Source organism: Buteo buteo, chromosome 18 (genome assembly GCF_964188355.1).
Source record: "Buteo buteo chromosome 18, bButBut1.hap1.1, whole genome shotgun sequence".
Classification (NCBI taxonomy): Eukaryota; Metazoa; Chordata; class Aves; order Accipitriformes; family Accipitridae; genus Buteo; species Buteo buteo.
Genome location: NC_134188.1, coordinates 21,716,329 through 21,740,740, shown reverse-complemented (window position 1 = coordinate 21,740,740; position 24,412 = coordinate 21,716,329). Strand labels below are relative to the sequence as shown.

General features: G+C 44.1%; 1 protein-coding gene across 2 annotated transcripts in view; it reads left to right on the top strand.

The window, feature by feature from the left end:
* Window positions 1-17,603: 17,603 nt before the first annotated feature.
* Window positions 17,604-24,412, top strand: part of TMEM135 (transmembrane protein 135) — a 175,177-nt gene continuing 168,368 nt past the window's right edge. For both annotated transcript variants that reach the window (XM_075050127.1, XM_075050126.1), the window contains exon 1: window positions 17,604-17,765. In XM_075050127.1, coding sequence (XP_074906228.1) covers window positions 17,625-17,765 — 141 coding nt within the window. In that variant the 5' untranslated portion in view covers window positions 17,604-17,624. The remainder of the gene's footprint in view (window positions 17,766-24,412) is intronic.

The following is a 24,412-nucleotide window of genomic DNA, read 5'->3' as shown; positions in this document are numbered from 1 at the left end:
CCCCCACCTGCCCCGGCCCCGGCCCCGGCTCCGGCCCCGGCCCCGGCCCCGGCCCCGGCCGCGCCGTGCCGCACGGGCCGGCTCCAACGGGGAGGGGCCGGGGGCGGCTCCGCTATTAACCAGCCTCGCCGAGAAACTGCCCAGGGGAGGGACGGCACCTCCCCGCGTCGCCGCCCCCGCCCCGGGGAGCCCGGCCCGGCACGGCTCGGCTCGCCTCACCCCCCCACACACATCCCGGGCCGGGAGGGGGGGTCCTACCTGCGCCCCCCTCGCCCCGCCGCCAACGCTCCCTGGGGACCCCCGACCCGCACCCCCGCGCTGCATCCCACCACTGCTGGCAAGGGTGTCCCCCGTCCCCCCTCCCTTCTCCTTTTGGGGACCCCCTACCTGCAGCCCCCGTCCCTCAGAAACACCCCTGTCCCTGTCCCCCCTCCCCAGGTACCCCCTTCCCTCCCTCCCGGGCGCCTGGTGCCCCCGGGAGACATCCCCACCGTGTCTTCCCCAGCATGGGTGCTGGTCCCAGGGCACCCAGGTCCAGCTCCCCAAGGGGAGGGTGGGCTGAAACACCCCCCACACACACACACACACACGCGTGTTGGGGCCCACCATGCGCCAGCCCTGCCCTCACTTCTGGCCTGTCTTTCTTCAGCCAAGGGTGCTCAGCCTCTTCGCTGCCGGGTTGAAAGCGTCGGGGTTGGCTTTCTAAGCCGCCCGGTTTTCTTCCTAACGCTGGCCGAGGGGTTACATCTGGGGTTTAGTGGTTTTTTTTTGTCATCGGGGCCAAGAAACTTGGAGGGCACTGCTAGGTACCTTCTGGCGTTTCTACAGATCGCCATAAAACAAGAAAGTGTGGATGAAGCATTCGTGGACTTGGAGGGGAAAGGCCTGGACGATTAAGCAGACCTTTAACGTGTCAGCGGGAAGAGGGATTAAGAGCGGAGAAATGAGGCTCATGCTTAGATTCTCCCAGTATTATTTACACCTGTAATAAAATCTGGTTGAGCTGGTTGTGCCTTTAGCAAAAATATGTCATCTATTAATGAATTGTTTGTAAAGCACTTCGAAAATGTTCGCAAAGCCCTGGTTAAGCGACCTCTTACCGTGCGTGTACGGCGTGTAGCATGTGCGTGTGCTCCCGAGCATGTCGGTCGCGAGCAGCTACGCCTCCGTCCACACCTCGGGGCCTCCGCTTCTCCCCAGGGTCTCCCGGCTGCATCACTGGGCTAAGGCAAAGACTAACAGACCAAGGCAGTGCTTAACAGCAGCTCCTTTCCAGGCACAAGACCGTAAACCGCGGCAAAACCCACGCTGTGAAGTGCCCCGTGCTCGGTCACTGCAGGTTTTCCCGCTGCGGCTCCATCGCCGTCGGGTTTTTTTCACCCCTGAGTTGCAGGAAACATGTGTGTGAGCTGTTCTGTGATGTTGTAGGGACTGAGGGGCTTTAAGTGTGCTTTCCTGCAGCAAGATGGATAGTGTTTTAATTGAGGTTTCATGAGCATAGATATTTACATAGCTCTCATCACCGTAATACTTTACAGCTAGCTCCAATAAACAGTGCCTCTAACCTCACGAAGTCCTTGTGAGGCAGACAAGTAATATTATCTTAGCTTTTTAAACACGCGGGCAGACAGTGCTACAGTCCCAAGGTCAGGTAAAGAGTTGACGATGGAGTCAGCAACCCGACCATATCTTGCAAGACCCATATTTACTCCCAAGCTTTGCCGTCCGTAACCAGCAGCGCTCAGCTGCTAATCAGGGTGGGTGATAATGCTGAGAACGCACGCAGTGTGCTGCTACGCAGGGCCACCGAGCCGTTCCCAGCCCCACCGAGTTCACCGTCTACATCAGCCAAGCGTGGGGAACGGGTGATAGGTGCTCTCCATACAAACACTTGAAACCAGGAGGCAGAGAAGTTTTGGGGTTTTTTTTTGTCCAAATTGCGTAGGAAGGAAGACTAGAGGGAGGATCATGGTGACCTTAAAAACTATGTATCTTTGTCTTAGTGTATGAAAACCCTTTTCATTTGCAGTCTTCTGCTGCAGTTAGGCACCGAAGCAGAGTTTGCTGCTACCCGAATATGACCTTTGCCTAATTCCCATGGAAAAACTCACCTACTGCATATTCAGGAATTATGCAGCAAAACCCTCTGCCCGTGGACCTGGTCCTTGGACTCAGTAAAGGGGCAGGGGGGCATTTTAAAGCTACAGTGGACACAAGTACCTTTTTGGAGGAAGAACTCTCCCCCCCAAAAAAAACCCTACTGCTATTGCCTTTTCTTTGAAAACACAAAATAAATATTAGAAAGTGCTACACTGCTGTGTTTGCTTTGGAAAGTCTTTTAGATAACGGGAATTAGTTTTCAAAACAAGAGTGCTGGGAGAGGCGGTGGCAAATCACACGAGAAGTCAGATTTGGAAAAAATGGTAATTACCCTGCTTTGAACCTTATGCATATATTAACAGTGATTAAATGTCACCATGATAAGCATGTACATGATAGTTTCCTTAAACAGATCAAAATAACAAACCTCCGGGATAGTGGGTTTATAGATTCTTAGATTACTGGACAGTGTGAGACGCTGGCCTAAATCCGGCACAGCACAAGCCATGCTTCTTTCTTGATTATTGCCTGACTGACAGCACATTTTTTTTAATAAATCTGATTTTGATTTTGAGGTTGCTTTCGTTAAAACATCAGCAGCCACCAAGATAATTATTATTTATTGTGGCTGCCAATAATTATATTTGGTTTCTAGTCTGAGTTATCTTCAGCTTCCAGCCACTGACTCTTGTTCTATCTTTGCCGGCCAGGTTGAGAAGTCATTACCAAGATTATCCATGTAGGTAATGCCAGGCTGTGATTAAGTCACCCTTTGACCTTTTCGTAGTAAGCAAAATAGATTGAACTTCCTGAGTTTCTTACTGTAAGGCGTCTTTTCCAATTCTTTAATCATACTTTTGATTTTAAAGGAGCAAGATTTGACCCTGCTGTTTGAAAAGCACTTTCAGTCCAAACCATCCTTTACAGTCTTAATGGATATGTCTGAATTAGTAGCCAAAGCAAGCTGGTCTCTTTAGAGTCTTGTTTTATAAATATGGCTTAGTTTCATTTTTGCAGAGTCATCTTTCCCTCTAAATCTTTCTGCGTCCTGTTTTGCTTTAACTCTATGGCAGCATTGGAGGTTATTTCCCATATATTTGCTCTCCACAAATCCCTGGTCGCTTTAGATCAGCTAGGATAGGCAGACACTTGCAGAAGGCAACTCACATAATAGGAATTCCATGAATATAAAATCCTACTTATAATTTATTATTATCTTGTTATTACTATTTCCCCCTTAAGTTTGTATGTGGGTTTTCTGCATACGTATTAAAGCTATGTGTGTATTTTTACGTTACAAAAATAAATAATGCTTACCAGCATCTCTGAGAGTCCTCCAGCATCTTGCAGGGTATCTGAGAAGGTTCAGAACTCTTCTCTGAACATTGATATCACCGTCGCAGAGAGTTCTTTAAAGATCTTGGATACAAGTTATCTAAATGTGCAGGGGTTTTAGAATGTGTAACTTGTAGAGCTGTTTTGGGACACTGAAATTGTAAGAATGCATTAATTACTATTAGTTATCTCTAGCATGCAACTCATATATATTTTCCAACATACAACAAAAATATCTGTTGGACGCTTCTGTCACCTGTTTTGTTTACTGACAATTCCAGAACTTCCATCTGGTGATGGACTACTACCATGAGTGACTTTCTCTTGGCCTCAGTTTACATAAAACGCTATTGTCTTTGACCGTCTGTCCAATAACTTTTTGGTTTTGCTTATTTTATCACATTCTTGTAATTCCTTTTGGATTTATATTAATTCAAATCAATGTCTCCTTTCTACTGTTTGACATTTATGCTTTTCTTAAACTTAATTAACTTTTAAATTTTTTCTTTAATTTTTCCATCTATAAAGTTAGCTGAACTTTTTAGTCAAGACAGATCACTTTCTTTATTCAGTGATGGCTTTTCAAGCACCTAGTAATATATTTAAAATGGATTCCTAATTACTATTCACATGCTTACTTACGCTACTTACTTCTGTACTTTGTGAGGCTGGCCTTTTTGAAGTAGGAAATACGTCTATTCCCCGATCTGCATTTATCCTGCTGTATTTATCCATTATAATCAGCATTTCAATTGTCCAGTAACAATCAGAAAAGAAATGGTTTGTTTTGTCATGACACTTCAAGTGAGCATGGCTCTACTTGACCTCGGGAGAAAAACCAGCGCAGTGAGCTGCATATGTATTTATGCATATATATACGCATATGCTAATACACACACACATTTTTATATAGAAAATGTTCATATATAATAGCAGTGCACAAGGTAGCGCACAGAGTGGCACTATGATTCAATGACGTTGAATCAATCAACATTGATCTCTGTGGGGCAGAATGTGTCCCAGAGCTTAGAATGAAGTATATAGTATGTGCAAACTTACCTGCCATGGTGCCTTGTAGCATCCTTCTGGGCCTGATCCAGTGGGATTTGGCTCCTGATGCTCTCAGGATACTTTACTTAAGTTTCTACCTTTGGTGTCTCCATGTGAGCCAGCTTGCTCTGCCAAGGGAGACCCACACAGTACCAGCAATGGAGTCTCGAGGGCAGGTCTCCTGACGTGCTGTTAATCTCTGTTTTCGTGCAGACATAACTGTAATTTACTTTAAAGTACTTTGGTGCAGCTAAGCTGTGACACACAGATCCCATATCTGCATTCACATGTGTAATTCCTCGCATGCCAACATGGGTCAATAGTTGCTCCATGACCCCTGAAAGTCAATATTTTGGTCTGCACAGAGACCTCAGAATTTGGTTTTGTAGCATTGTAAACAGGAAATTTCAGTGCTACTTAATATGCAACATTTTGAGAAATCCTTTGCATTTAGATAGCATCAACTTGTTTGACAAAGCAAGATTTTTCAGATTATTCGTGCGGTGAGAAATCCAGCAGGCACAGATGTATCACACACAATGTTCAATGGGGCACTGAAAGCAAAGCTGGCCACAACTTTCATAAGATGAAAGATGCCCATATAAGGTCACTTCATCTATGTGTTAGTATTTTTTTCACACAGGTATTTCTCTTTCTGGGCTTAAGAATAACTTTAATTCTATTTTTTTTCAAACAGTTTTCCCAAAGCCCCTTTCCTTAAATAATTCAGAGGTTGATATAAGTCTCCAGCCAGATTAGCAGAAAAGACAAGAAGTTGCGAGGCAAAGTCACTGACAGGATCTGGTGAGATAAAAACATCTGCACAATGTTTTTTTCAGAGTTTAGCTACATTTATATAATGTTGTACTAAAATACAAACCCGTCCAAAACAACCAGCCCTCCTCCCTTGCCTGATCTTACTAGACTTCTCAGGAAAGCTCTGCTGCAATGATCCAGTGTGCCCAATTTCAAGAAAATCTGTTCCTTTGGGGAAAATTAGTAGACTGTTTGGAAAATCAGACCACAGTGGAGGCAACATTCAGCCTGAACTTTAGAGTCAGTGCTTCTGCCTCCCCAAATGACTTTCAGTTTGAACTGCTACTCATCTTTTCTTCTATAATGCTCAGGGATTCGCATTTTGGCTTGAAATTTCCCACACTTGACCTTAGCCCAAGGGATTATTTTTTTTTCTGGAAAATTATGAACAGTTTTCTTCTGAGAAAATTGTTCAGAGGCCCTTTTTTTTTTTTTTTAATGCTTAGATAACTCCAAAACAGCTTGGTTTTATAACTTCAGATTTGGCATGTGCAGGGTGCAATCCTGATGGAGGAATGCACTTTTTGTCTCATTTGAAGAAATTTCATTTCGCAATAGCAAATTAGCCTGAAAGTTTTGGAAATAATAGACCAATCATTCACAAGGCATGATTTAACCGTGGTGGAAAATGACAGGCTGAGTTCTCTCTCTCTGAGAGGTCACGAGTCTTGTTTTATAAATACGGCTTAGTTTCACTTTTGCAGAGTCATCTTTCCCTCTAAATCTTTCTGCGTCCTGTTTTGTTTTAACTCTATGGCAGCATCGGAGGTTATTTCCCATATATTTGCTCTCCACAAGCAACGTTGTACTTGGCTTTCGGTGGCATTTTGCACATTCTGTAAAGCAAATTTCACTGGACATGATTTAAGAAGGACTCTTTCTGCCTTGCATGGCATGCTGAATTAAATTACTGCTCCTCACTTACCCAGATTGCACCCGGTCCTGGTCCTCACCTCCAGTTGTCACCCACATCACACAAACCTCCTTAGGGACATAGGGGATAGGTGTTTTTGAAAGCATCCTATAATCCTTTCTCCTCAAATGTATCACTGAGGAGGTAAATACTAAACTTTTAAACATCTAAATTAATTTATTTATTACTCAAGAAGTAAATACCAAGCTTTTAAGCATGGAAATTAATGAATTAATTAATTTTTAAAACTTTGGAAATCAAGTTAGGCTGAGATATAAATCCCTCAACGTAAGAGCTGAGAAGGTGGATTTGCCGATACGCTTCAGCTGGTTTGCACCGCTCCAGCGATACCACGACGAGAGGGTTTAATCAATCAGTTATTGCAGGCTTAAGGTTGTTCTGTGTCATTGGAGCAGCACAGAGCTGTCAAGCGTGCTGACGAATCTGGCCACAAACCTTAAAATGTACTATTTTTCCCCATTAAAAAGCCCATGTGAGCTGATACGCTGTGTTTAATTACATAACAGCGAGTATTGACTCGCAGGGCACGGCTGGAAAAAAAACCTTCTTTGTATTGTGTTAGGCAGGCGGTGGGTCATTCTCCTGGGAAAGAAATTCGACATCTGCCAGGAGGTGAAGTTTGCTGCGCTCACACCGCTTTTGTAGCGTCTGTGAATACACAAAGGGGGACTGGATACAACAGTGAAACCTGTCCCCTTGCTGATAGGGACTGTTGGCACGACTCTCACAAGGAGCCGCTTCACGCGCCAGTAAAGTGGCTTTAAGCTATACACACGGCTGCCTTCAGGTCCTTACAGAATCGCAGAGGAGTTTAAATAGGCAGCAATACTTCACTCTTCCAGTTCTAGCTGGACTGTCCGGTTTACAGTGGCACTATTCTTCGCTTTGTGGGCCATTTAAAACATAGTCACTGAGTGCTAATTATTTCCAAATTCCAGTCTCCTCTGCAATTTTTCTAATTTTTTTGATTTAGTATAGGTTGTTTTCTCTTTAAATGATCACAGTATGCACTCAGTTTGGGAGCTGGTATAATTATTTCATTTAAGGAGATGAGTTTTTGCTGATATATTTATACATATAGCATGGACATAATTGCAAAAGCTACCTGCTTTATTCTACTCCCTCTTCCAGTGTAGTTTCTTCCCCTTTCTCACACAGACAGAGCTGCTCTTCCATAAACCATTCGTATATGACATTCACAGTTTTCCTTTTTACCTGTTCCTACACAGCTAAAGCAGTGCTACATTCATATGAAGACAAACACATAAACTTCATACCAGACAGTGAGAAGGACTGGTTTGGCAAGTCTTTGGCAAACAGGTTTCTTAATTTCTATCCAAGTTGGCAAATTAATCATATGGATTACTGTTACACAGACTAAAGGACTTTCAAAATTAGTCTGAGCATAAATAATGTCATTCACTCTTGTCCAGAAGGCTTCGCTGTCATTTTACATTTACCTTCTGTTCCTTGCACACGTACAGGTGATTACGTGGCATGCAACCCACCTTACCCTATGTGCATATATTCTCTTCCTCTGACTCCCTGACAGGGCAGGTCCAGGTACTAATTGTCAGAAAACTAACAAAATAAAATAAATAGTCCCGTGATGATGATGAGGAGTGGTGTGACCATAAATGAAAACAGATCAGCTTAGATTGGCTTCAACTGTCAAGGAACTACACCCTCATGCTTTTCTACCGTGCTGATCATCATGGTATTTTAGCACTGTACCGAGGTTTTGTTATCAATGGAACAAATGCAGAATTTTATTTTTATTATTGCTGGATCAAGCATTTGAGTACATACTGATCTTTCATTCTTGAGCAGTGTAATTTACATTTGGAGGCTGACAATTAATCTAGTTCCCCACAGACATATAGATGAACTTAGAAAATAAGGACAGTTTATGTGAATTCCATTTTTCTCAGGCATTTTTATTCCTCAGAGAGACTTCCATGGGGCCAAATTACCATATATACTAGATTACCATGATATTTCAGTTCCTTATGGTAAAAGTTCATGTCATTCATTACTGTTGACACTATACACACGTCCTTGGGGAACTATGAAAAATATAAAAAGAAAACTCCTAAAAATGTGCATAAAAAAACACAAGAAAGCTGCCATTTAACCCAAATATTCCCCGAGCAAAACTAAAGCCAATTATTTCCCAAATACAAAAATTTCAGGCCACAGCTGGGCACAGGGCTGTATTGAGAGGTAAGGTTATTACTCAGCTTATGACAGAAAATCACTCCAGATATATGAAGTAATCAGCTGGAAAGAAGATCAACACACAAACCCCTTTGCTCTGAACGCAAGGTGCAAAGCAGTGAAGGGTCAGGCTCCCAATTTAGACAAAAGCCACTGTATCTGCTGCTCCAGTGCAGCCAGTTCCTGAGGCTAAGACCTAGACTGACCCCTCCTTATTTTAATCTCGCAGGAAAGGCTCTCGAGGGTGCACTTTGCTACCACTCCAAGACCACTGCAATGGGGACGACCACTGAAAAGGCCAGTGATGCCCCAAACCCTGCCTCTCCTTCCCATGCATCTGATGTAGGGGTTGTGCAGCCAAGGATGACTTTTTTGATAGGTTTTGCCATTGCTAGATCAGTCTGCCATCGAATCCTGTGTAGTCAAGGCAGACAGAGAAGGTACTCGAGAGTCCAGATCAGATCTAATGGGGCTGCGCGGGAGATGCTCCACTCTCCCTTGACTATCAAAGGAGCTTAAGATGTCTATCTATCTCATTCCTTAGTTCCTCCAGGTAGTTGGGTAAAGTTAAGAGGAACTAACATAGGCTCAAATGTAATAAGAGGGTGGGGATTAATGAAGAACTTATGCAAGAACCCTTGGGCAACAGTGCATGACTGTAGGATAAATATTCTTGATTTCAACCTGACTAGAGGATGATTTTAACATCTTTATTGTAAGACTAGCACACAAAGTGTAATGATGCCATGCCACTCCAGTCTCTGAATTATGAAAGGATGAACTGGGTCCCAAGCACATGATTTCAGTAAGTAAAAAGCCAGCATTTCAGGAGATCATTTGTTTTCCCATTTCTTATAGGAAAAGAGGACTTTCAAAAGTCGTTCTAGAAAGTGGTACTGGCAAGAGGTGGCCCTGGGGTTTATTTTCTTCAGCTAAAACAAACTGAGATGCTGGATGTTAAATGATGTTTGTTTTGAGACAACGAGCTTCTGGTAAGCTGTACTGCAAACCTGTGTATCTCTTTTTTTTGGATCATCAATAATTATAGCTCCTCTGTACAGTGGTAATAGGTGTATACTCTTTCAACCTGGGCTATATAGTTAACTTAAAATTTCACTTCGTCATCTAAAAATATGCTTTTCTGCACTATTTCTACATAAAATCTTTCTCCCTAAACAGAGACGGATGCCGTTCAGTGGGGGGTGGGAGGGCCGGGAGGAGGTATACTTTCTTGCGTACATTGTGATTTCCCATGTAAAGTTTACCAAAGTTCTGGTATGAGGGAATTTATTTGCCATATATCATTTGGATTAATGTTGCTTCATGACATTGAAACATAAATTGCACAGCCATGGACATCAGGTCATTAACCATCCTTAGTGCCTTGGTTTTACGGGCAGTATGCCATTCCAGCCAGGGCTCTATCAGTTCCCCCCCTTGGCTTTTGACCAAAGAGATCTGTATAAAACATTACCATTACACTTCTTCTCCCCCCAAAATCAAGCAAAATTCTTTTATTTTCTATCAATAGGATGTAGAAGGAAGGTGCTTTCTTGGTGTGGGAGGGGAATGTAAAATGATACCATGTCTGACCAGTTACCTCATCTCTATGCACAGGCATATGCACATGCATACCGAACTCTAGCCAACGCAGTAAGTTTCCTGCTCCCTATCTTCAAAATCTTCCAGTGCTAAAACCACTGTAAGAATATCAAGAGAAGCCATCTGACAGTGACATACATCAGGCTGCAAAATGACCTCTCCCAGGGAGTAGGGAAAGCCCTATCATTTATGTTATAAACAACAGTAATTATTAACACATGATGTGCACAAAGCTGGACAAATATTAGATGATCTGCAAAACATGCCTTTGAGATGTTACTGCTACACAGAGGCATGGATGGGGTTTTGGGCTTAGGGCCCAAAGACCAGACCTATTCCTATTAAAGAATTTACACTCAAGTTCATATCTTCTAGCTGAGAACTCAGATACCAAGATAACCCCACAGCATTTACTTACAACTAAACAAAACACTGGAAACTGTTCTCTGGAAGACAATATTGGGAGAGCCAAAGAAATAACCTAATACTTTAAGGAGGGGATTTTTTTAGAGACACAAAGTTGGGTGTTCAACCTGCACTGCAATCCAATGAGAACTGAGCATCTAATTCCCACAGGGTTCTCTGAAAATACTGACCTTAAAATGTTAGATTTTTCCCTTGGCCACACCAGAGTTAGTATGAGGGAAGTCTCTGCAGGAGACGTCTGTAAATGAGATCAGAACTCAACCATAAAATGCTGACAAAGTCATCTGGAGCGCACAGAGCTGTGTTCAGTGATGAGTATACCATTTCATTATTTTTGTGTTTATTACATTTTTTTCCCCCATGTGTTGGTTTTGGTTTATCTGCAGTTTTTATTTGATTTGTATTTTATTATAATTTACTTTCATTTGCTAGTTCTCAGTCTATTTACAGAGAACAAAAGAATGCACAATGTAGAACAGTAGAATAATAGTGTTTATTTTCACAAGTTTGGACCGATCAAGTAACTCACAAGTCCCAAAGTGGAACCATGCCTGAGGTAGGTTAGGTCAGCTCGAGTGTGGGGAAACAAACAGAAATATCCCATTCTTCACTATTGTTTATTATATTTATGCCACTTGGGAGTTTTAACAATACCACATATATAAAACATTTGTTCTTGCTTTCTGCGCTATTCAGAGTTTTCTCAAGGCTCTTTGGTGCTTTTTTTTTCCTAGGGACACTGCAATGTTGCTATGCTTTAGTGACTTTCTCAACTGATTTAGCAGAAATGTAAGAAACGGCCCCTAGGAATGAGCCAGGGGTGCTGAAAAGGAGGTTTTGTTCTCTGAATGCTTCTATGTTTAAAAACGGTTCTTTTGAGAGTTTTAACTAGTTTGCTTCAATTTCTTTCCTTGATTCTTTTTCATGTACATTCAAAGCTCGGTCCAGTAGAGAGAAACCAAAAGCAGAGTCTGTTGTTGCTATCAGTATCTTTGCTGTCCCATCAAATCCACAGCTGGATTTTATACTGCCCTGAATTTTGACAGGAGGTCCAAAGGTGGATGCCTAAAGCCACGTCTGCCCGCCTAAACCCAGTATTTCAAAAGCTAATAGTAATCATGGGTGCGTTGCTTCTTTCATTTGCAATACGAAGTGCTTTCAAGACACCTTTCAGCAAACAAAGCAAATAAAGCTTGCAGCAAGACACCTTGCTGAAAATAAACGCAAAGGGAGCAGCTTGCCTCAAAGAGCCTCCTCCAAGGCATTCACCCTGCTCACAGCTTTGGATGCCCAAAGTCCTGCTGAAGGATGATGTGGTTTATCAACCCAGCATTGCAGGGTAACCTAAAATCACTGCCAGCCTGCTTGAAAACACAAACCTGCAAAACACAGTGATTCAGCAGCTGCTACTTTGGCTGTTGAATTCTACAGCTGTGACGTCCACGAGCTGGCAGCAGGAGTGATCGGAGTCCTGAGGCTATTTCAACACGACCATTTGAAAATTAAGTTGCTGAAATTTACTGTTCATTATTCCTCTGGAAAAATTCAGGCTTTAATTGAAAGCCTTTTCAAAAGTGCTGACTTCCTAGAAACTATCATTACTTTTCAAAGGAGCTGTTGGGTGCTCGGTTGCTTAGAATAACTACATTTCTATCTGTGGCCTTAGCAGCCCAACTTGATGGACTGACAGTTTTATTACAGAAACTTTAAGTACGCTAGGAACTTCAAACAGAATAAAAATTGCTCCTTCTGAGTCTTTTCTTATGTTCACGAAGCTATTCTTTGCTTTGGCTTTGAAAAAATGCTTGTGTTTGAAGCATAAATAATGTTGCAGTAATGACCTCAAATGAGATGGAAATGGGTGGAGAGGAGAGGCAAACAAAAAATTTTTACTTGAGGATTTCATCATTCATTCCTGCCTCCTTTTTCTTCCTGTTTCCTGAAAGATCGATGCTGCTGAAGAACAGCCAACCACCAACTGCTGCTCCTGCGGGCAAATGGTAATGACCAGCTTGTATCTACCCTACTTAGGGCCAGACCTCTCTATAGCATATTTATCTCAGATGTAATTTAAAAGGCCCCCAAAAGAAGCATACAGTGAATTAGCAATCAGGTGGCATAGACAATAGAGGTCCAGAGCTCTGCTTCACTTCTTGGACCTCTTTAGGAGTGGAGACCCAGCTGATGCTGCCTCAGAGCCCCGTGTGCGCAGCAGCATGCAAGCCCAGCCTGCTCTCATCCTTCCCACTCACACTCATGGAAGGGTGAACGTCACCTGCACGTTTGATGGCTGCTGCCCCCACCTGGTATGCAGAAATGAAGAACATGGAAGTTATGTGGGACAGGTCTTTTCCGACTGCTGAATTTGATAAACATCGAGAAGGGAGGATGGCAGACGAAGGACACCAGTTCCAGAGACAGCACTGTGACTGTAGAGCATGGGCAGACATACCTTTTGATAGCACACAGTTTTTCCACCAGAAAAGATTTTATTCCATCTGGGTGATGTAAAGGTGGGTTGTAGAGGTTTCAGTCAAATCGAAGTAGGGAACTAGCCTTTATTATCTGGGCGAGGGAGTTTCAAGCATGGGAGTAGGCTGAGATACCTGGATGATGCAAGATGTGATTTTGCATTCTTTCCAGAACTATGGAAAGCACTTTCCTGGAAAGCAGGAAAGCAGCAGAGAAGCAGCAGGTTCACAGTTGCTGTTCTGGGCTGCTCTTGGGATGGTGTCCACATGCACTGCCTCTTACTCCTTTTCTAGTGAACCCAGTGGCTCAATTTAGCCTTTAACAACCAATTCTGTCACCTGATTTAGAAACAAGAAATCACTGTCTCCAGGAACAGCAGCACCATAGGCTAAATAATACAGTTGAAGTTCAGTTCTACTGACGCCAGTAGCATGAATATGGCTCAGTATGTCATCTCCTAGTTTGGCCTGCAGAATCAGTGTGGTGAACACTATGATTTTGCTCTCTTGCTGTAATCCTTGGTACCTCTGCAAGAAAGACTGCAACGTTTATGTTTGGAAAGAATCCAGATTTGTATAAACTGGAGGATATTATTGTGTGTATTAAAATGTTCACAGGGTATTATCCCACAGCCCATCCCATATTTGTTTTGGAAAAGATTACATCTGGAAAATGGGAGAACTTCCAGTTAATTCCTTTACCTTGAAATATCAGCAAACACAAGGGTATTTTGAGATTATTCCCTGCTAAAAAATGAACAAGTTGCATTCATGACTGTAAGCCAAAAGAGAATCTCTCTTCAAATAATGAAAAATGGGTTAAGTTTAAAGTGCAAGTAGTTTTGGAGACAAGGGTGAAAGTAGTTCTTAAAGGGTCCTTCTTTCCTTGGAGGAAAGTAAAACCAGCTCAATTAACAGCCATTCATTCCCATTCAATACAACCATTGCAAGCATTAGGGATATGTTACAAGTTTGTGGTTTATTTCTACAAAACTAATTATATACTGGACTTACCGTTTGTTCTGGATTTTGAAAAGAAATGGACATTGGTGGAGCTGACTATCCTTAGATACATCACTGATGGCATGAAACTCCAGACCTCCTTTCTCAAAGGCCTTCAGGTCTCTTCTGAAATTTGCTGTTTTTTACAAATTTCAATATTCTGACAGCTCCCTGGAGAAGAAACAGCATAGCAACATCTCCATGGTCCTGTGCAGTTTACTGAAGGAAGCAGATGTCTGTGTGTACACATTACCTCCACTGACCTGAACAGAAGGATGAATTTAATCCCTAACTTTTTAGCAGCAGAGTATTTTTCAGTCTGGATTTCATAAACTTTATGATGGAGGCATGAAGCAATTGCACAGATGTTGAGAACAAACCGAAGGAGAAAAACAATGAGAGTGGAAGAATGGGAAAAGAAGAAAAATAAGTGAGTGCAAAAAACCCCTTTTGCTGGAAAGAGCAGTTCTTATCAGACAAGAGGAGCTACTTCCAGAAGTGAAGTTCAGGCTCCAAGAACTGCATGAGTAGCAGGGAAAACTTGGATCACCTGTCCCAAGGGAGAAAACAAATACATGGCAAAAAAAAAAAGCACACAAGTTGGAAAGCAGCTTGAAAAGAGGGCAAAGCATTCAATTTCTTCCAAGTTAAAACATTTCCAGATTGTTCTGATATTTAAAAGAGCTTAGAAGGAAGATTTCCCAGATCCCAATGCATTTGGAAGGCAAACCCTCCTGCAATGTGAAGTTCCCCGTTTGGCTTCATTCCTCAGGTTTCTTTTTTTTCCTGCCTGATTTTGTTCCAATTAGTTAAATGTTGTGCCGTGGATTCCCAGGTAGACCACCTTGTAACACTGATACCTGCTTGCTGCGAAGGCAGCCGGTAGCCTTCACACCTCCAGCCACTCTCATGGGCTGAGATATGTAATTTACAGACACCAGATTTGTCAGACACTGAAGATATTAGCAGAGAGTGTTCTCAGGCTGTGAGACCCACTGAAACCTGGAAAGGCAGGCGCTACTGTTCTTCATTCAGCAATTGCCACCCAAGCCATCTGATTCCCTAATATTATCAGTTATCATCAGTATAAGCAAACTGGAGGACTGCAGCGCTGTCCACCAGTTACGGTCTGTTGCTAAAGACTGAGTCTGGCACTGGACTTATGCTGAAAGCTGTGTTTTGTTAACCCAGCTGCAAAAAGGTGTGTGGGCAACTGGAGCCGAGAGTCTAAATGCAGTAAGATGCTGCCACATCGCTCCCTTCTGTGGCACAAGGCACCTGAATATCATAGCTGTCCTAGTCTAACGAGGCTCACAAGCGTATCTGACGTTTTTGGCAGCCTAAATTTTTATTCAAACACATTGGTATATCCGATATTGCCACATTAATGAGGACCAGGGAGTAAGCTGAGCACTCTCAACTCCCCCACCATTCACGCTGCTTAGCGATTAGCTCACTCCCTGGCTTTGTTTTTGGGACTACTCTGAGTAACTCTCTCCAAGGCACCTGGATATTACAAGGCAAGTCCTGAACAGCATGTGCCATGTCACCTGGCTTTATGCCACGGGTTTCATCACTGACATTCATTTAAGTAACGTTATAGAGACGGCCTGCTATTCCCAGTACACAGCCTTGTTCATGCGACAAGGAGAGCTCCCAAAAGCCCCAGGTATTTACAGGGGCAAAAGTAAAGGCTGTCAATGCTTTTTTAATTCATGTAACTCCTTCCTTTTCCAAGACTATTTTGTCCCAGTTCCAATCAAGGGTAAGTTTCTCCCAGGACAGAGTAGCCTGGGCTGGCACCCGATGCCAACTGGGCTATTGGTGGTTTTCCCATGCTACTTTAGCCCTTGGGCTTCTTCCCAGAACAGAGTATTGCAACCCCATGGAAAAGGGCCTGGAGCAAGGTCAGGGCTGTGCCACCTTCTATATTAGCCTCGGCTAATAAAGCCTGTTGGCTCAGGCTTCCTCGGCTAACCCCACAGGAGAGATGCAAAAGCCTCCAGTTCTGAGCAGGCAGCAATTCAGTCAGATCAGGGTTGCGGCACAAATGAACAGGGTATCCTGTTGGGTCCTTCTTTACCAATTTTACTCAACTTGAGCAGGACAAGGCCTACAAAATTAGGACTGTTTGCAAAACCCTGTCTCAGAAGTGAAATTATTAGCTTGTGCAATTACTAATATTGTATGTGCCATAGTTCCCTGCCCACAAATAGAAGGCAGCAAGCAAGCCTTAAGCCCGGAGTAGCAGCAAAGCCAAAACACGCAAGCAAGAGAGACAGAATCCATATCTTAGGCAACAATTGCCTTTTCTGCCCACAAGCAGTTCTTTAACAGTGTAATGCAAAAACAGCAAGCAAGGCACTGGGTCCAAGCCAAAGTCCAGACAACGTTGCAGCAGATTATCTTGCCAACGCTGCTTCCCTACGAGGGTCAGCACACGGCAATATTCACTCCCTTACTCAGCCACGCAACCGCAGCCGCAGGGCAGCGGTACCTCAGCACTGAAGCTGAATTTAAAGTTATCTCTAGGGTCTCCTACTGGATTCTAAATACAGGCTGCCATGGGCAGAGTTCTACCTAACAGAGTGTTGGTCGGTCAAGCACGCTTGACTGAAATAGCATAATTGAACTATTTAGGCCAAAAATCTCCTGGAGCAGATTTGCTGGGAGTCTGCAAATAGCCTCTCAGCAGCTCCAAGTTCTGTGAGCGTCCAACTTACCCATCTATGGGCTGCTAAATTTTAAATGAAAGTATGCTCTTGCACCCATAGCAGGCTTCTTGGAAGGAATGGTAGAGGCTTTTGTGAAATTAATGACAACTTTGCTCTATCTGGTTGGGAGTGGTACAGCCTGGTCTCAAGTCTGATTGACGAGGGGAACTCTGCAGGAGGAGGATTTGGAGGCAGGCTGTAAGTGGGAGGCATTTTCTTGCTGTGGATCTGTTCCAAGCCCATATTTGACCGCAGGTTACTTTGCTGATCTTCCTATTTCTGCGGGGATCTATCTCCCACCTAGGTTTTGAAATAACCCCTCCTGACTTCACCACTGCACAGAAGGTACGGAGTGTACTTGCTCCACCAGGACCGAGCGTCTGCAAACTGTTGCTTAACAAAGACCTAAGTAAAATCCCCAGGTCCTGACACACCCAGCCCATTTAGTCCCAAAATAATCAAAACTTTCAAGCTGGAGGCAGGTGCCAGTTTTGGAGCTGAACTCCAACCGCGCCGCCAGCCACCACCTCCGCGGCTTTTGTAAAAACGCCATCCCCTCCCCAAACCAGAGAGGATCGCCCTCCCTTGGCCTTCTTTCTCCTCACGCCGCCGCCGCTTCTCGCTCCCTCGACGACTTCCACACACACACACACACACGGCGACCAACGGCCGCCCGCGCGCAGCCCGCCACCGGGCTCGCGCCACCCCCCCCCCCCCCGCCCCCTCTACCACGCGCCGCTCCCCGCCCCCCCGGCGACCGCGGATTGGCTGCGGGCCTCACGCGAGCCGCGCGGAGGTGGGCCGGGCCGGGCCGGGGGCGGGAAAAAAAAGCGGCTTGCCCGCGAGTAACCCCGCCGCCGACCAGCGCCCCGCGCGACCTTTCTCCTGCATCGGCGGTGACGCGGCGGCCGCGCGCGCCCCCCACCCCCCCCCCCCTTTCCCCTTAGCGCGGCAAAGATGGCGGCGCTGAGCAAGTCCATCCCCCACAGCTGCTACGAGATCGGGCACACCTGGCACCCGCGGTGCTCCTGGGCCGTCCTCCACGTCACGCAGGGGGCACTGGCCGAGTCCCTCCGCATCTACGGCACCCTCTACCTGGTGGGTGCGAGGGGGGGGGTTGTGAGGGGAGGGTCTGGCCTGGGGGGGGGGTGTCTGGGGGAAGGGCAGGAGGAGGGGGGGAGCCTGGTCTTGTTTTTGGGTGGAAGGCCATGAGGGGTGGCGGGGCGGGGGGAGCCTGGCCTGGAAGGGAAGGGTTACGAGGGATGTGTGTGTGGGGGTTGGCCTGGGGTGAGGGCATGAGGGGTGTTTGGGGGAGGGCAGGAGGGATGTCGGAGCGGGGGGAGCTTGGTCCGGGGTGTATCATGTAAGGGCATGAGGCGTATCAAGGGAGGGAGGCTGCTCTGGGGTAGGGGGAGAGGGGTGTGTTGGGAGAGGAAGGGCAGGAGAGATGTCAAGGGGCAGCCTGACCCTGGGGTGAGGGGGCAGAAGAGCAAAAAACGTTGTTTTGGGGGGAGTGAGGTGCTGGAGAGGGATGGTGGTGGGGGCAGCTTGCTTTGAGGGCTGGAGGGCATAAGGGTTGTCTGAGGGGGAGAGCCTGATGCTTGGGGGTAGGGGCAGGAGAGAGGGAGTGTGTTGAATCTGGGCCTAGGAGGGGAGAAGAAGGGCATAGAGGGTGGTGGGGTCTGGTGGCATAACATGCTGTGAGAGGGGTGAAGCTGGTGGGGTAGGAGGGCATGAGCACGGGCACAACCTCAGCTTTGTATTTTCATCGTTTTCCAGTACCTATGAGAGCTGAATGAAATTAATATTTGCCTGGGAGGCTAGTATTGTATCTTTGGCAGCAGCAAGAGCTTATGTGTATTGCAGTTGGTGAAACCTTGGTAATCAGCACCTTAGGATCAAGGAGTTTCCATTGTATGATGAAGCAAGGCTAAAAACATACTTTAAGGCTAAAGGAGTCTTTAAGTATTGAGAAAGCATCCTACAGGTGAGGTATCTTAGTTTGAGCGTGCTGTTATACTTGGTTATATCACCTCAGCAGCTGGCTTGCTTCCAGCAAATTAGGGTGTAGGTAGAGGAGTCGGGATCCGTTTGCATCCATCTCTGTAAACATATCCTGAAAGCTGATATGAGCTGGAATTGCTGCAGGTGAGCACTTCATTCTCTCCCGACCTCTGTGTTTCTCTTGTAGTGGTGCTTCAAGGACTGAGTAGTGAGCTGACTACCGAGCTGGCCCCAAGCTAAGTCTTAAAGAAGGAAAAACAAGTCATTGAGTCTGTACTCTGTACCAGTGCTGGTACAACAAAATTATTGAACTATGTAATAAAGAGAAGGGAACAAGTGGGACTGCAGCAGTCCTGACATAATTTGTTTAAGCTCCCCTTGAAGTGTTCCTTGAGTGAAAATTCTGATGACATCCGATTACACGTTAAAAAAAAGTTAATAACTGGTAACAGAGTGACCTAAGGAGCTGTCATGTCTGACAGTGAACATTTTCACTCTGAACTGACACAAACAGAAGCAGCAGCTGTTTGTGTGAGCATACAGTGAGCTGGATCAGGAAACTCATAGTGAGAAGAACATTCCCTCTCCTTCTCTGCCCTCTTCCCCAGTAGTTTTTTCTTTGTATCTGTTTTCTGATCCAGTTTGCTGTGTGGGAGCATGAATACTTGTACCAGCAGAGAATGGGCCTGAAATGAGCCGTGAGAGGTATAGTGGTGGTCTGTCAGGTCTGGCTAAAGATAAAGTAGCTTAAACAGCTCTGTAATTAAATCAAAGTTCTCCAGCCAAGCCTGCTAGAGAGACACCTGCTCATAGTTATGTTATGGTTCACTCAGCTGTGCTGTCATGGGTTAGGGGGAAAGCTCTGCCTTTTTATTTCTTTGAAAAGAAAAAACAAACCTAAAAATCCAAAATGTTTTCCTGATCTATTTTACACTGTGGCCCCATAAACAGTTACATCTTGTCACAAATCCAAGGTGGGGTGGGAACCTTCTCAACCAATGTTGTGCTGTACTGCAAAACATCTGCATCAGTTTTTGCACTGTTGTCTTTACATTTTTAATTTTTCTTAGGTTTTTGTTGACAGTGTTTAACTTGACTTATCAGAGTAATCTAAAGCTGAGCTGTTCTAAAATCTTGCGGCTACCTAAAGAGGGAGGAAGCACTTGCCTGCCTTTGCTCCCAGACACATAACTGTGCTCCTTTCTTTGTGTAGTCTTGGACCTTCTCTCTCCTTGAGCAGATTTGGTTCATCCACTAACCCAGAAGAGGTTACTACCCTGCTTTTAGCTGGGGTAATTTTCAGCTGCATTAATGAATTGAACTGATTTATTAAGCAGGGTTTGACGAGTACCAGAGCCAGCATAAGGTAAAGAGTTAAAGGGTGCAGTGGGGACTGCAGAAGAGGATGCAGAAGCCTTGCACATTAAGTAGGTTGGCAGGGAAAGAACACTCCTGAATCAAGAGAGTCATCGCTAACATCATTCTTTGCTTGACTTAAAGCTGTGCTTGAAAACCTTGTATTGGTAAATGAATATCACAGTTGGACAGCACAAACGTTCAGTCTTTTTCTCTGTTCTAAGATTCACATAAGGGGACGAACTTGCGTTATTTTATCTCTATAGTTATATCAGTGTATGTTCAGAATGGTTCTGGTACTACTTAGTCCCAGTCCTTTGTACAGCTTGGCAACAAAAAATTGCACTTCATTTTTCTGTCAAGCCTGTAAAATGGCTTCTGCTTGTTTGTTCCTCCTGTTGCTACAAGCTAATAACTAAGGAAAGCAGATGAAAGGGTTTCCTTTCACAAAAGCTTGTGTGGAAATGAATGAGAATGAATAGATGAGAATAAATTGCTAGAGGTCGTTCTGGGAGAGAGCGTGGTTAGGGACAGTTAGAACCCGGAGTTCAAACTCATAACAGCTACACCCCACATCTCTTAAATGCTTTGCTGCTCTTCAGTCAATGGGAGACCGATGGGACTAAATTAGGTGATGCCAGTATGGTTTTCGGTAAATGGCTGTAAAGAGTCTTTGCTTTTAAGTAGTGCTGTACAGTTGGGGTTTTTTTAATAACTGTGCTTCAGTATTTATTTTTTTGTAGTTGGCAAAAATACAATCTTTGGATATCATACTTTCACTGTCTTTATTTTTGCTTTAGTACAAATTGATTGCTTTAGCAAAAGTAGGTTTTATATTGAAATTGAATTGTCCCTTCCTATATGAAGTGGCTGACAGGAATGCCTATTTCATAATTAATACTGCTTGTATTTCACAAACCATATGTCCCAGTGCGTAAGTGTTCTGAGATCCACTTTTACAAAAACAAACAAAAAGTTAAAAATTGTTTAACACCTATACCCCCAAAAGAAACCCCAAATAATCTCCCATAAACCTTAGAACTAGACTTTTTAAAAACTGCCAGCTTTGATACATTAAGAAAGCTTTACTGAAAAAGTCCTTCATCAGAGTTTGTTGTACTTTGTTCTATCTATACTTCTGTTTTAGATTACTCAAGGCTAAAGAAAATGTGAAGGTGTAATCTTGTATTTTCAAAGTTGAAGAATTCAGACTTCTAGAGGTCACAGAGGTGGGGAGAAGAGAAAGATTTCACAGGGAAATTGCATAAAGCTAGGGAAAGGGAAATGAGAGCCTGGAATATTGGATTTGAATTGTCTTGGCTTCTGTTTCTGGGGATTTCTGTTGATTTCACATGGGAAATCTGCCGTTCATCCCGTGGGTTAGAGCAAAGTCCTCTGTTTCCTGAGGGTTTGTAGGTTTTAGGCACTTGTTTGATGATGGTGCGTGTTTTGCAGTAGTTGTATACGCTTAGTCATTAGTATGAAGTCTTTGTAGTATGTTGAGGTAATCGGATCTGGTGGTAACATTTCCTCTTAAGCTGAATAAGGTAAAAATCATCTGTTTGCTACTTTGCGGTTAAGCTAATTCTTCTAAATTTTTGCCTGTGGGATGACAAGATTCATTTGTGTCTTTCACCTTTTCTTTCTCCTAGTCTGATCGTCTGTTTTCTTCACTAATTTAAGCCAGGTTCCCTCCCTGCCTCTCCAGCCTAGGGTCTGTCCCACCTTTCCCCTCCCCACCACCATCTCTCCTGCCCTTCCTCCCCAGCACCTGCCCCTTCCCACCCTACATCTGCTGCCCTTCCTTCACCTGGTGTGCCTCTGCTGCTAAATGACACAGCCAGGCAACAGCTTGAGCACTGGCCCCTTCATGGTTCACGCTGTTAGCTTACTCCTGGCTCTGACACAGACGTCTCTCTCCAGGACAGATCTGCTGGCATAGAGGAGATGAGCACCAGGCCTAAAGCAGCCTGGATGCCAGCGGGTCTGTTTGAGGTGTCCTCTGGGCTGGGGGATGGTTCAGACAATTGTTTGGCAGAACAGGTGTAACCCGAGTCTGCTATTCCAGTACATTTTTAAATGATCCTTGGGCCTTGCTGTATTTTATTGATTTAATTCACTTAACTTCTGCTCATACCCTTTTCATACTCATTTTGGTCTTAATTTGTAATATTTTTCATACTTGTGCCATATCTGCTTCCTCCTGTGCTTGTAACACCCTTCAGGTTCTTAGGTGCCAATTGCTTCTTTCTCTTTCTGTGTCAAAAGTTTTTTTTTCCCTACTTATGATTCCAGTGCTGTTGTCTTCCTAGGCCCTCTGAGCCCTGAGTATCTGTATTCTTTCTCTTAACTTGTATTATTTATTTTATAAGCTCTCTAGGGCAGCATTGTATATAAATATTGTTAAAAACACAAATGCTGTCAGCAGTTGTGCAAGTATAAGGTGTTTTTGCTTCCTGAGTAAACGTGGGAGGGACATTGGTACCAGTACAGCATGGGCCAGGTAGTCATGCACATGGCAGCTGGCAGGTCTCTGCACAGGTAAATCACTGATGGACTAAAGGTAATAACAAGAACAAACCTAATTATTGCACTAATGAATTATTTTGAAAACTGTTGGATGGAAGACAGAATCAGCAGCCAAAGATCAAGATGGAACAGAGTGAAGTGTGAGTGTCGCATCGCTTTCCTGGCTATATGTACATTGCTGTAGGATAGGGCCAGGGGTCGGCCCCGAGGATGGATGGTGCACACTGGCTGTGCCGCTGCTGTTTCAGGCTCGCTTCACTTGCGGTGTCTCTTAGGGAGAGCTCTTTGGACTGGTCCTGAGCAAAGCCAGGCAGCCAGCTAACACTAAAACAGATCCTGTCTTACCTGCCAGCGTAGGCGTAGTCATCATGTGTCATCTTTCTGAGATATGCGAGAAGGCTGTACAGGCCAGATTGTACTCTAAAGTAGTCCATAATTCCTGAGTGTATTAAAATGTGATTGTTTGTTTGTGCTGTGAACCATTGTGTATTTGAAAGTAGGGTGGGGAGGCTAAGAAGGATGTTAGTGTTACCCTTGAATATGCTTCCGTGTGCCAGCTTGGATTTCTAGGGTAGGCCATCAAGAAGCTCCCTTCTGTCAGGACCCGGTACCTGGAGTTGCTGTGATGGTGGTGTGTGATTGCATTCTGCTGGGATATCTGATCATCTTAGTACTGTCCCGTATCTCTGTGCTGTGTTATGAATGACATGTAGGTCAGTGTGTTCTTGCCTTTAGATTCTTCTGGAAGCTGGGTTAAATATGACTAAAATTAGCTTAAATGTTACTAAAGGAAGAACCGAGTTGCGACATCTTCATTCCAGGCGGTGATCGTTCTGTTCTGTTCAGGTGGCTTTTGGGCCAGACCAGTAAAATTCTTTCATAAATTGAAAATAAACAAAAATAGTCTTTTGCTGAGATACTGAGAATTTCAAAAGAATCGGTTAATGAATTCAGCTGGACTGAAGAACTTGTGCTCAAAGATGTAAGGAGTAACCTGGAGCCTGCATCACAGTAATGGTGGAAACCAGGGAAAGCCCTAGCCTTGACTGAGCAAAGATCTTAGTAAAGACACTGCAAATACTGGGAACCAGCAAAAATCATTAAAGGGACTGTTTATCAAGGAGATGTAAATCTGTTCTCAAGTTGGTACAGCTGCATAGTAGAGTGCAAGAATTCCAGGGTAGGAGGAAAATCACTGAAAATTATACTGAGTTAGACATTTCAAGGGGAATGAAAAATAGCCCTCTACTTATTTAAGTACAAGGGAAACAAGTGGTGAAGATAAGTTGTCATGGAATGAGAGTGATGCCAGGATTGAAGGTAATTTAGATGTCATTCAACGAGTACATGAGTACTGTTCATTTCTTTTTTTAGTTGGGTGGATGATATGGAAAATTTTAAAAAAGCCAAACCAAAACAACCCAATCCCCTGACCGTGATCCTCATATAACATCTCACAAGGGACAGAGAAAGTCAGAGAGCAGGAGGCACATGCTCTTCCTCAGAGTATTGCAGGAACTGACTTACGAAAGGAAAAAATCTGGAAGCCAGGTTTTGTAATCTGTGAAATCAGGGAGGGACCAGCTAATTGAGGAACAACAAATCTGAATCTTTAAGAGGAGGCATGAGAAAAAAGTTACTGATTGAGCAGCAGTGTCTTTCAAAACCCAAGTGTTACCTGAGGGCATTTTGAGATTAAGTTACTTCGAAGCACTTAAAAATGATTTTTATAAAGCAAAGGAATAATGTTCTTGTAAAATTCATACAAAATTGCAAATGGTTATAAAAGAACGTATAAATAATTGAATATAATTATGAAAAATATGACATCAGTCTGTAGCTCTGCCTGCTGCTTA